Genomic DNA, 12,006 nt, shown 5'->3' with positions numbered 1-12,006 from the left:
GTCATTTAATAAATATGTGATCTGCAAGTATATTCTCCAAGTCTGTATTGTCTTTCTGCTCCTTTATCAATGTTTCTGGCAGAAAGATATTCATATAAATACATACGTGTGTGTGTGTGTGTGTGCAAACTTGTAACAAATAATTTTCATTTTTCATAGATCATGTTTTGGGAATATATCTAAAAACTCATTATGAAACTCACTAACAGAATTTTTTTCCTTGTCTCTAATCTCAGGCCACAATCACAGCATCAGTGTTTAAATTTCACCTACTTGGCAGGAGGATAATTAACTTAAGATACTTGAAATTCTTATGCATGGGAGGTGTATTTTTTCCAATTTTCTTTATTTAATAAAATATTAATATTAGTATTAGTTCATGGATGTTTACTTTATACTCTGGAAAAGACACAATGCTACATTATTCCTTGTGTATTTCTCAAATCACCACTGCTTTTTTAAGTGCTGTGAGCTCTTTTATTTTGGATTCGGTTTCCTTAGAGCACACCCTATCCTGTTGTTTTTGAGCAATTCTCTATTTCTTGGTATTACAAAAAAATTCTAAGCTCATTTTCTCTATTATCTTTTGATACATAGTCAGTTCTTTCTGCAAGGATTACTGGGTTCCTAGTATTAAATAATTATATTAAAATACATAATTGTGGTATTGGCTGTGTGTGTTGTTAATGTTTTATCAGTGTTTCTAGGATCTCTAAGCCAACAGACCTAGCAAATGTGCATAGGTATATTAACCCATTTTACAGACATATCTAAATGATTTAAGTACCTAATATTCTGTTCCTTTATTACATCAAACCTTAGAAAACGCTGGTGCTGCACTCTACTCTGACACCATGTGGATTTTTCTAGTCTTCCTTCCTTAACTGTCCATAACCACCAACTGAAAAGGCAGGAACCCTTAAAACCATATGCCATACATTGCATTCTTTATACATTTCATTATGCATGCACAGTGCTATCAGAATTGTTAAATAGTACCACTTTAAGAAGAATGTTTATCTACTAGGATACAGTGCTTAAGTTCAATTTCTTTATATTTTACTCTTACAGAATCCCCTCATTTCCAAAGTTACTTAGGTGAGAGACTTTATGTACCACCGGCTTCAGTGAGGTTATTTCAAATATGCTGTATAATTGTTATTTGGCAGTCTGTAAAAGACAAAAGTGTAGATCATGGAAATATATGAGGATTTTCTACAAATATATAGAGAGAGTATAAATTAGGAGAATCAGGCACTGTTTACCAACAGAGAAAATTTCTTCATTATATGCATTAGTGGACACATGACACAATTTGTCAAACCTCATAATTTTATGAGACAAAATGTTAAACTAAATATACGCAACTTACAAAATTATTCCACACCTCATGAACCCCAAGATAAAATGCAGATTCTATAAAAATATCTCGGCCGGGCGTGGTGGCTCGTGCCTGTAATCCAAGTACTTTAAGAGGCTAAGGTGGGTGAAACACTTGAGTCTAGGAGTTCGAGAGCACCTGGGCAACATGGTGAATCCCCGTCTCTACTAAAAGTACAAAAAATTAGCAGAGGCATGAGAGGATCCCTGAGGGAAATCCTCTGAGGAGGCTGAAGCTCAGGAATCACTTGAACTCAAAAGGCAGAGTTTGCAGTGAGCTGAGATCATGCCACTGCACTCCAGCCTGGGCTACAGAGCAAGACTCTGTTTCAAAAAATAAAAAGACAAAATCTAATGACTTTACACAATGCGGGCATAAGACTCAGGCAACATGGAATGAAGTAACTTTCCCCTTCTGCATATAGGATATATCCACTCACAAGAGACTTTCCCTTGATCAGATTCATGTGGAACCAAGATTCCTTCCTGACAAGCAAATAATCCAGAGGGTTCTTATCTACCCTTGACTGAGAAAGATTTCCCTCTAACTCCAGTTCAGTACAGAAACACACTGCCTCTCAGTGGGCATTCACCATCAGACAATACACACACCTGTCCCCACGTGAACCTTTCCCTCAGACAAACACACACATCACCATGTTGACTCTTCCCTCAGACAAGCACACCTGTCCTCACGTGAAATCTTCCCTCAGAGAAGTACACACGTCCCCACCTTGACTTTTCTCTCAGACAAGCACGTATGTTTGATATGTCTGACACTGAGGAGTTGTGTGGCAAAATGAGCTCAGGATAGAGGTAATTATAGACTCCAGCTCTGACATTTGTAGATGTGCATTTTTAAAAATTCTAACTGAAGACTGCAGTATTGTCAAGGACAGTGGTTTGTAGCTCTAAATCCACAGACTACAGGTAGTTGTCTGTTTCCTCTGGGAAAGATTTATTTTCCTTTGTTTAATGTATTTACATGTTAATAAACATTGATACTGTAAAGGTACCCAAACAGAGTCCAACTTAGAGAAAAAGAAACATGATGGGCAAATTAAGTCTGAATATCCAGTCCCAGGAATCCTTTGGCCCTGCCCTCCCTGGAATCCAGAGGCAGAGATGGGAAGATCCCTGCTGAGCAGCACAAACATTTCCACAATGAGAAAGACATGGAAATGAGGCCCCTCCACTGCTAATGAAAAGCAGCTCACCCCATGTCCCTGCAGGTCCTGGTGAAAAGCCATCCAAATTCATGCCCTTCCTCAACGTCCACACCAAGGAGTCAGGGCTGATCTGGACTTCCCTTTTTATCACTCTCAATATCCAGGTTCCCTGTGGTTTAGGCTCAGTGGTGGCTGCTCCACATGAAGCTATTCTCATTCTCTTCCCTCTGTGTTTGCAGAAGTCCGTGTGAAGTTGTCTGAAGAAGGCAGGAGGAGAAATGCTACAGCCCTGGGGTTCTCAGATTTTTCTCCAAAGCCTCTGGATTCACTTTCATAGAAAACAGCATAAGCTTTGTCCAGCAGGCTTCATGACAGGCTTCATGGTGTGGTGGTAACAAAGTAATTCGAGTGGAAGTTCTCCCTGGTACCCTGCTTGAGTAAAAAGAAGATTAACAGTCCTTAAGGACACTCTTTCCAGAAGATTCTCCCTTAAGATGACCAACCTGAGAGCCAAGGACAAGGACGCGTATTACTGTGAGCAAGGCAGGGTCAAAGGGTGTGAGCCCAGACACAAACCTCCATGTAGGGAGGGGCGAGGAAATTGCATTGTAAATGCTGCTCAGAACCACCAGGGGGTGCTCAGGGCACCATGGGGCACTCAAGACACTAGGGGGCATTTAGAACCCCCGGGAGGCACTTAGAATTACCAACGGGCACTGAGGACACCATGGGAGCTCAGGACACCAGGGGGCACTCAGGACATGACAAGGTGCCCAGGACAACATGGAGGGCTAAGAACCACCAGGGGGTGCTCAGAACCACCAGGAGGCACACAGGAAACCAGGGGGTTCTCAGAATTCAGGGGGTGCTCAGGAAACCTGAGGGTGCTCAGAACACCAAGGGCGCTCAGAATAGAAAGTGTGCTCAGATCACCAAGGGGGAGCTCAAGACACCAGGGACCACTGAGGACATCAGGGTGTGCTCAAGACACGGGGGGTCTCAGAATACAAGGAGTGCTCAGATCAACACGAGGCGCTCAGGAAATCAGGGGGAACTGAGAACACCAGGGGGCGCTCAGAACCACCAGGGGGCGCTCAGGACAATAGGGAGTGCTCAGAACCACCAGGGGGCGCTCAGGACAATAGGGATGCTCAGAACCACCAGGGGGCGCTGAGGAAACCCTGGGGCACTCAGGACACCAGGGTGCATTCAGCACACCAGGGGGCGCTCAGAACCACCAGGGGGCGCTCAGGACAATAGGGATGCTCAGAACCACCAGGGTTCACTGAGGAAACGCTGGGGCACTCAGGATACCAAGGGGCACTCAGCACACCAGGGAGTGCTCAGAACCACCAGGGGGCGCTGAGGAAACCCTGGGGCACTCAGCACATCAGGGGGCGCTCAGAACCACCAGGGGGCGCTCAGGACAATAGGGAGTGCTCAGAACCACCAGGGGGTGCTGAGGAAACCCTGGGACACTCAGGACACCAGGGGGCACTCAGCACACCAGGGGGCACTCAGAACCACCAGGGGGCGCTCAGGACACCAGGGGGTGCTCAGAACCACCAGGGGGCGCTCAGGACAATAGGGAGTGCTCAGAACCACCAGGGGGCGCTCAGAACCACCAGGGGGCGCTCAGGACACCAGGGGGCGCTCAGAACCACCAGGGGGCGCTCAGGACAATAGGGAGTGCTCCGAACCACCAGGGGGCGCTCAGGACACCAGGGGGCGCTCAGAACCACCAGGGGGCGCTCAGCACACCAGGGGACGCTCAGAACCACCAGGGGGCGCTCAGGACAATAGGGAGTGCTCAGAACCACCAGGGGGTGCTGAGGAAACCCTGGGGCACTCAGGACACCAGGGGGCACTCAGCACACCAGGGGGCGCTCAGAACCACCAGGGGGCGCTCAGGACACCAGGGGGCGCTCAAAACCACCAGGGGGCGCTCAGGACAATAGGGAGTGCTCAGAACCACCAGGGGGCGCTCAGAACCACCAGGGGGCACTCGGCACACCAGGGGGCGCTCAGAACCACCAGAGGAAACGCTGGGGCACTCAGGACATCAGGGGGCACTCAGCACACCAGGGGGCGCTCAGAACCACCAGGGGGCGCTGAGGAAGCCCTGGGGCACTCAGCACACTAGGGGGTCCTCAAAACCACCAGGGGGCGCTCAGGACACCAGGGGGCGCTCAGAGCCACCAGGGGGCGCTCAGGACAATAGAGAATGCTCAGAACCACCAGGGGGCGCTCAGAACAACCAGGGGGCGCTCAGCACACCAGGGGGCGCTCAGAACCACCAGGGGGCGCTCAGGACAATAGGGAGTGCTCAGAACCACCAGGGGACGCTCAGGACAATAGGGAATGATCAGAACCACCAGGGGGCGCTGAGGAAACCCTAGGGCACTCAGGACACCAGGGTGCACTCAGCACACCAGGGGGCGCTCAGAACCACCACAGGGGTCTCAGGACAGCAGGAGTCTGCTCAGATGACAGGGGGCACTCAGGACACCAGGGGGTGCTCAGAACCACCAAGGGGTGCTCACAACACCAGAGGGCACTCAGGACACCAGAGGGTTCTCAGAACCACCAGGGGGCGCTCAGGACAATAGGGAATGATCAGAACCACCAGGGGGCGCTGAGGAAACCCTGGGGCACTCAGGACACCAGGAGGCACTCAGCACACCAAGGTGCGCTCAGAACCACCAGGGGGCGCTCAGGACAATAGGGAGTGCTCAGAACCACCAGGGGGCGCTCAGGACAATAGGGAATGATCAGAACCACCAGGGGGCGCTGAGGAAACCCTGGTGCACTCAGGACACCAGGAGGCACTCAACACACCAGGGGGCGCTCAGAACCACCAGGGGGCGCTCAGGACAATAGGGAGTGCTCAGAACCACCAGGGGGCGCTCAGGACTATAGGGAATGATCAGAACCACCAGGGGGCGCTGAGGAAACCCTGGGGCACTCAGGACACCAGGAGGCACTCAGCACACCAGGGGGCGCTCAGAACCACCAGGGGGCGCTCAGGACAATAGGGAGTGCTCAGAACCACCAGGGGGCGCTCAGGACAACAGGGAGTGCTCAGAACCACCAGGGGGCACTCAGGACTATAGGGATGCTCAGAACCACCAGGGGGCGCTGAGGAAACCCTGGGGCACTCAGGACACCAGGGTGCACTCAGCACACCAGGGGGCGCTCAGAACCACCAGGGGGCGCTCAGGACAATAGGGATGCTCAGAACCACCAGGGTTCACTGAGGAAACGCTGGGGCACTCAGGATACCAAGGGGCACTCAGCACACCAGGGGGCGCTCAGAACCACCAGGGGGCGCTGAGGAAACCCTGGGGCACTCAGCACACGAGGGGGCGCTCAGAACCACCAGGGGGCGCTCAGGACACCAGGGGGCGCTCAAAACCACCAGGGGGCGCTCAGGACAATAGGGAGTGCTCAGAACCACCAGAGGTCGTTCAGAGCCACCAGGGGGCGCTCAGAACCACCAGGGGGCGCTCAGGACACCAGGGGGCGCTCAGAACCACCAGGGGTCGCTCAGGACAATAGGGAGTGCTCAGAACCACCAGGGGACTCTCAGAACCACCAGGGGGCGCTCAGCACACCAGGGGGCGCTCAGGACAATAGGGAGTGCTCAGAACCACCAGGGGGTGCTGAGGAAACCCTGGGACACTCAGGACACCAGGGGGCGCTCAGCACACCAGGGGGCGCTCAGAACCACCAGGGGACGCTCAGGACAGTAGGGAGTGCTCAGAACCACCAGGGGGCGCTCAGCACACCAGCGGGCGCTCAGAACCACCAGGGGGCGCTCAGGACTATAGGGAGTGCTCAGAACCACCAGGGGGCGCTGAGGAAACGCTGGGGCACTCAGGACACCTGGGGGCACTCAGCACACCAGGGGGCGCTCAGACTCACCAGGGAGCTCAGAAACACCCGGGGGCTGGTGTAGGGAGCTCAGGACAGCAAGGGGCCTGCTCAGATCAGCAGGGGGAACTCAGGACACCAGGGGGCGTTCAGAACCACCAGGGGGTGCTCAGGACAATAGGGGGTGCTCAGAACCACCAGGAAACACTCAGTACAGCAGGGGGCGCTCAGACACAAGGGCTCCCTTAGGAGGCAGCTCCACATTAGGTCCCTGGGGAGGGTGGGGTTTCCTGTTTGAACTTGCTATTTTTTGACCTTGTAAAGAAAAGTTCTACCCCAGGATCTCTTAGCACTTCTTCCTTGTAACTCACATTTTGTCTTGTTTTATTTTTTGGTTTTGGTCACCTACAAAAACTTAACCTTAGAACAGAGATTCAACTCAATTTATAATCCTCCATATTATCACAGTAATACTAGTGATGACTGATCAGTATAATTTTAATAATAAGAATTGTGTATCCTCAATCAAAACTGTATTTTCATGCAAAGGTTTTTGTTTTCTTAGTTGTGTCAGCCACACAACTATAAATGCTTTTCTATCAATAACTCAGTATATGCATGATGTTGACTTTCTTTTACTTTCCTCAGCTGCTTATGGAGCTGAAACACCACTTTAAGACCGGTTTTATCTCTTTTGGTTGTTCCTGGTGATCTGCTCCTCAGACTATTCATCCTCCTTCTCTTCTTCTGTCAAAGCCTTTTATTTTCTTCAGTCTTTGTGTAAGGAAGCAGTAAGTGCCTTTCCTTTATCTCTTCTATATCTGGGGTATCAGTTCGCTTCTGATGGTCAGTGCAACCAATCATGTTTACAATGTTAATAGTTCTTTTTAGAAGATACGTATTCAACTTCAGTCTCTCTTCCTTTCTCACTCTTTTCTAGGGTCCTGCAGACATCACCCCTATCCCACTTTGTTTTAATCTGTTTCTGTTGACCCCAACAGTACCCATAGAACACACGTTTAGGTAGATTTGACTCCTGGAAATAGTGGAGGAGGATTCCATAATTCAGCAGTGCCTCCTGTTCTTCTCCTCAAGTAAACACAAAAGGACAGCAGTGGGGAAATTGTGAATTTTCCCCAATCCTGTGGAAACAGCCAACAAGCACTAGGAACTTCACACTCTAACACCATTAGCACATAAATCCTCAAGTAACATATTAAAATTTCCAGGTTAGTCTTTTTCTATCAGAAATGCCATCCAGTGGCAACAACCCATAATATATGGGTCTGGGTTAAAGATGAAAGTGTGACAATGCGCAGGCTCTGTCTGAGGAGGAGAACACAGGGAAACTGAAAGTCAGTGGCAGAGAATAAGACAAGGACAGTGGGGAAATTTGAAGCCTCTGACGTACATTTTTGGAACAAAAGGTCTTGGCAAATCTGTTGACCTCAGATTCTTTTATCATTGGGCATTTTCAGGGTTCCTAGCTGAGAAAAAAAATGCATAAAACAAAGTGGGATGGGGTGATGTCTGCAGGACCCTAGAAAACAGTGAGGAAGGGAGAGAGACTGAAGTTGAATAAGTATCTTCTAAAAAGAACTATTAACATTGTAAATATGATTGCATGCACTTCCCAAATCTCCACCTGTGTTCTGTTTGCCTCAGATCTCTAAGAGAAAAAAGCCATAAACCTAGGCCTTGTGTCTGTGTAGGAGGCTCATTTTATAGGCTAGAAATTAGGAGGAAAGGAAAATATGTGTTATTGGTACAGTAGATACAAAGTTGGCTTTATTCTGAATGTATCTGCACCCGCGGATGTTCTCAGATGCAACATTCAACTGCAAGAGCCCAACGAAGAAACAAGGCACTCCCCAAATCCTACAAGTTTTTGTATTCACTGTGTGTTCACTGACTCAGGAAATGTGAAACTTCATAGAAGGGACTCCCTTCTGTGTCATAGAATCTTTGCTTCGGGTCTCCCTGTCGAGTTCAATAGGTTTATTAAGGCTAACCAATTCTTAAAAGACGTGGTGTCAACAGTATATTGTGTCACTGAAGGAGTGACACAGCACGACACAGACACTCCATGGTGGGCTGGAGACTGTGGGGAAAAATGTCTGTGAGCCACCACGGCAACCTCACTGCAAGGCAAGGGCTTGGCTGGAGAGGGCACTCGGGAGCCACCAAGCACAGGTTCCAGCCCCAGAGCAGGTGCACAGGAGGTTGGAGAGAAGGCTCAGGGCCTGGGTCTTCCTTTGTCAGAAAAAAACAATCTAAAATAACTCTTCAATAGGTCACTGACGTGCCTTTAAATGTCCTGCTACATCCAAAACATTCATATAACTTAAGGAAATGAAAACTATTTTTAAAGTGGGTTTCTAGGACTATAATATCATAATAGTGAGACTATAAAGGAAGGGCATGTTATTACTAATTCAAAGGGTACAGACTAGTTGAAGAAACTATATTCCAATAAATAAGAAATTCATAGGAATTTCAGACTTCAGTTTTAAGTAATGTTGCCTGTGTTGTGTGAGTGACAGGGCAGTGGTGGATCTGAGAGTGTGGCAGGTGCACAGATCTAGTGAGTCAGAAATCAATATATAAAGATGAGGATCTATGGATATGAACTGGAAATATTTAAATACTTCATGAAAATCTAATAAACGGAGTTCAAAAAACGTAAGCCAAAATTATGGAGAACACAAATTAGAGAGTTCATAAAGAACTTCAAACTCCTGCTACATCTTCTGATTCCCATGGTCCATGAAATGAGAAAATCAGCTCTAATTATGCATCACAGGGCCAATCTGTAAACCAAGAGTGTTTCTCTTGAAGAGCCTGGGGGATCAGACACCAGGCAGGTGCTGGAGACACTGTTTCCAGAGCACACAGCAGATCTCAGGGCCTGCTGGACACTCAAGTGGGACATCAGCAGTAACTTTCTGAGAGTCACCAGTGAGCTGTGCTGGTACCTGATGGGTCCAGGAAAAGACCAAGGCACCTTCTCAGTGTCATGGAGAATGATGGTCCCAAAAATGATCCAGGTGGTCTCTATGCTAATCAAATGCAGGCTTGCAGTGAGGAGCCTGTTCTATCTGGGCTTATTCTTTAGTGAAAGGACCTCTGCCCACAAATGTTTGTAAATGGAGCAGGGTGTGCATTTCCTCCAGCAGGATTAGGGCTTGGACCATCAGCATCTCACTCTTGTGTAGCTGATGTGTCACTTATCTTCCCTTTCTTATCATGGATCAGGCTTTGAGCTATGAAATGCTCTGTCTTATGAATATGCAAATATGCTGATATCCACTGCAGTAAATATGTTCTGTGCTCTGAGAACATCACTCAACAACTGCATCCAACCTCAAGAGAAGCCCCTGAGAGCACAGTTTCTCACCATGGACTTGACCTGGAAGATCCTCCTCTTGGTGACAGCAGCCACAGGTAAGGGGTCCCCAGGTCTCATTCTTGAGAAGCGAATTGAGTCCAGTCAAGGGGACGTTCATCCACTCCTGTCTTCTCTCCACAGGTGCCCACTCCCAGGTGCAGCTGGTGCAGTCTGGGGCTGAGATTAAGCAGCCTGGGGCCTCAGTGAAGCTCTCCTGCAAGGCTTCTGGATATACCTTCACTAGCTACTACATGCACTGGGTGAGACAGGCCCCTGGACAAGGCCTTGAGTGGATAGGACTGATCTCCCCTTACAATGGTAACAAAGGCTACGCACAGAACTTCCAGGGCAGAGTCACCATAACTACGGACACGTCCACGAGCACAGGCTACATGGAGCTGAGCAGCCTGAGATCTGAGGACACAGCCGTGTATTACTGTACAAGAGACACAGTGTGAAAACCACATCCTGAGAGTGTCAGAAACCCCAGGAAGGAGGCAGCTGTGCTGGCATGGAGGAGATGACAAAGATTATTAGATTGAAGACTTTCTTAGAAAATGACATTAAGACATTAAAGAAAATGACCAATATCAATGTGTATTTGAGAAATTTCAGTTATTTGAGATACTTATCATACAAAATTTATTCTGTAAGTAAATTTCAGGGATTGGAGAATGAATAAAATTAACAAATCTGATACAGAACTTCCTCTGAATCAATCTTTGCAAACATCAATTTCTGAATCAATGTTGGAAATATTTTGAAACACAAAAGCAAGTTCACATTTTAACTCTTTTATCTCTAGTTAAGAAATGCCAAAAAATCTCATGTTGTGCATGTAACATTTTGAATTCCCACCGACAGTGCATGAAATTTCTTGGTTTTCCACATTCATATTGCCATTTATCATCATGAGAATTGTGAGTTTTAACCATGTTAATAGGTGAGTAGTGATACCTAATTTTTATTTAAGTGCACATGTCCCTAATAAAAAATTGTATTTAACAATTTTTATATAATTTTTGGTGAGATGGCTCTCCTGATAGGTGGTTCATTTTTGACTGCATTGTTTTCTTTTGATTAGTTGTAAGTTTACTTGTATGTTGATTATAAAAGTCATTTAACAAATTAAAATAATTCATTTAACAAATATGTGACTTGGAAGTATTTTCTCCAAGTCTGTGGTTGCTTTTTACTCCCTTATCGGTGGGTATTGCAGAAAAATATGTGTGTGTGTGTGTGTGTGTGTGTGTGTGTGTGCACAAATTTAGATAAAAAACATAAAAAAATTATTCATTCATAGATCATGTATTTGGCATTATATCTGGAGTCTCCTTATAAAATACACTAATACTGATTATTTTTTACCATGTCTCTTATCTCAATCATGAGTGTTTAAACTTCACCTACTCCTCCAATCAAGGAGGACTCTCCACCGGAGATATTTGGAACACTTCTGTAAGGAGATGTGTTCTTCCCATTATTTCTTTACTTAATCATCTATTAATATCCTTATTGGTTTATGGATGTCTATTTCATAATCTGAAGAAGATCCATGCTGCATTATTCATTTTAGTGTTCAAATCACCACAGCTTTGTTAGGTGCTGGGAGCTGAATTATTTTGGATCCTGCATCCTTACAGCACAGCTCATCCTTTTGTTTTTGAACACTTCCCTGTTTCCTGGTGTTACAATAGATTCTAAGCTTGTTTTCTATGTTACCTTTTTTTGCACATAGAATCAGCCATTTTTCCAAAGATTGCTTGTTTCTAATTTTAAAGAATAGTATTAAAATAAAATATTGTGATACCGGGTATGTTAGTGTGGTATAAGTACTTCTAGGACCTCTCAACCAATTGGCCTAGTAAATGTGCATGTTTATATGAACCTGTGTTTATGGACACATCGAAATTATTTAGTATCTAATCTTTTGTAACTTTATTACATTAGAAATGAGAACACAATGGTCTCTCCACCTAACTGTGCTGCCACACGGACCTTCCTAACCTTCCTTTTTTGACTGTCCATAACCACCCACTGCAAAGTGAGGAATCCCATCCCACCATCTGCCTTTTTATTAATTAGCTGCACAATTTCAGGGCACATGCACAGCAGCATCAGAAATGTAAAGCTGTACCCTTGTAGGAAACAGGTTTATCTACTAGATAGAGTGCTTATGTGTGATTTCTTTACAAT

General features: G+C 46.7%; 1 long non-coding RNA gene and 1 gene segment (V, D, J or C); one reads left to right on the top strand and one right to left on the bottom strand.

Moving 5' to 3' along the window:
- Window positions 1-2,321: 2,321 nt before the first annotated feature.
- Window positions 2,322-10,226, bottom strand: LOC141407402 (uncharacterized). Of its 2 annotated transcripts, none has more exons than XR_012416345.1 (2): window positions 9,820-10,226; window positions 2,322-2,981 (listed from the first exon to the last, which is right to left on the bottom strand). It is a non-coding gene; the product is annotated as an uncharacterized lncRNA (long non-coding RNA). The 2 variants fall into 2 exon arrangements; XR_012416344.1 differs by having other exon boundaries at window positions 2,322-2,978.
- On the top strand, window positions 9,804-10,960 carry LOC102139688 (immunoglobulin heavy variable 1-18-like). The segment is given in 2 exon segments: window positions 9,804-9,866; window positions 9,952-10,960. Coding segments are annotated over 2 exon segments (363 nt in total).
- The last annotated feature ends 1,046 nt before the right edge of the window (window positions 10,961-12,006 follow it).

The sequence above is a fragment of the Macaca fascicularis genome, chromosome 7 (genome assembly GCF_037993035.2).
Source record: "Macaca fascicularis isolate 582-1 chromosome 7, T2T-MFA8v1.1".
Taxonomy (NCBI): domain Eukaryota; kingdom Metazoa; phylum Chordata; class Mammalia; order Primates; family Cercopithecidae; genus Macaca; species Macaca fascicularis.
This window is presented reverse-complemented; position numbering and strand designations above follow the sequence as displayed.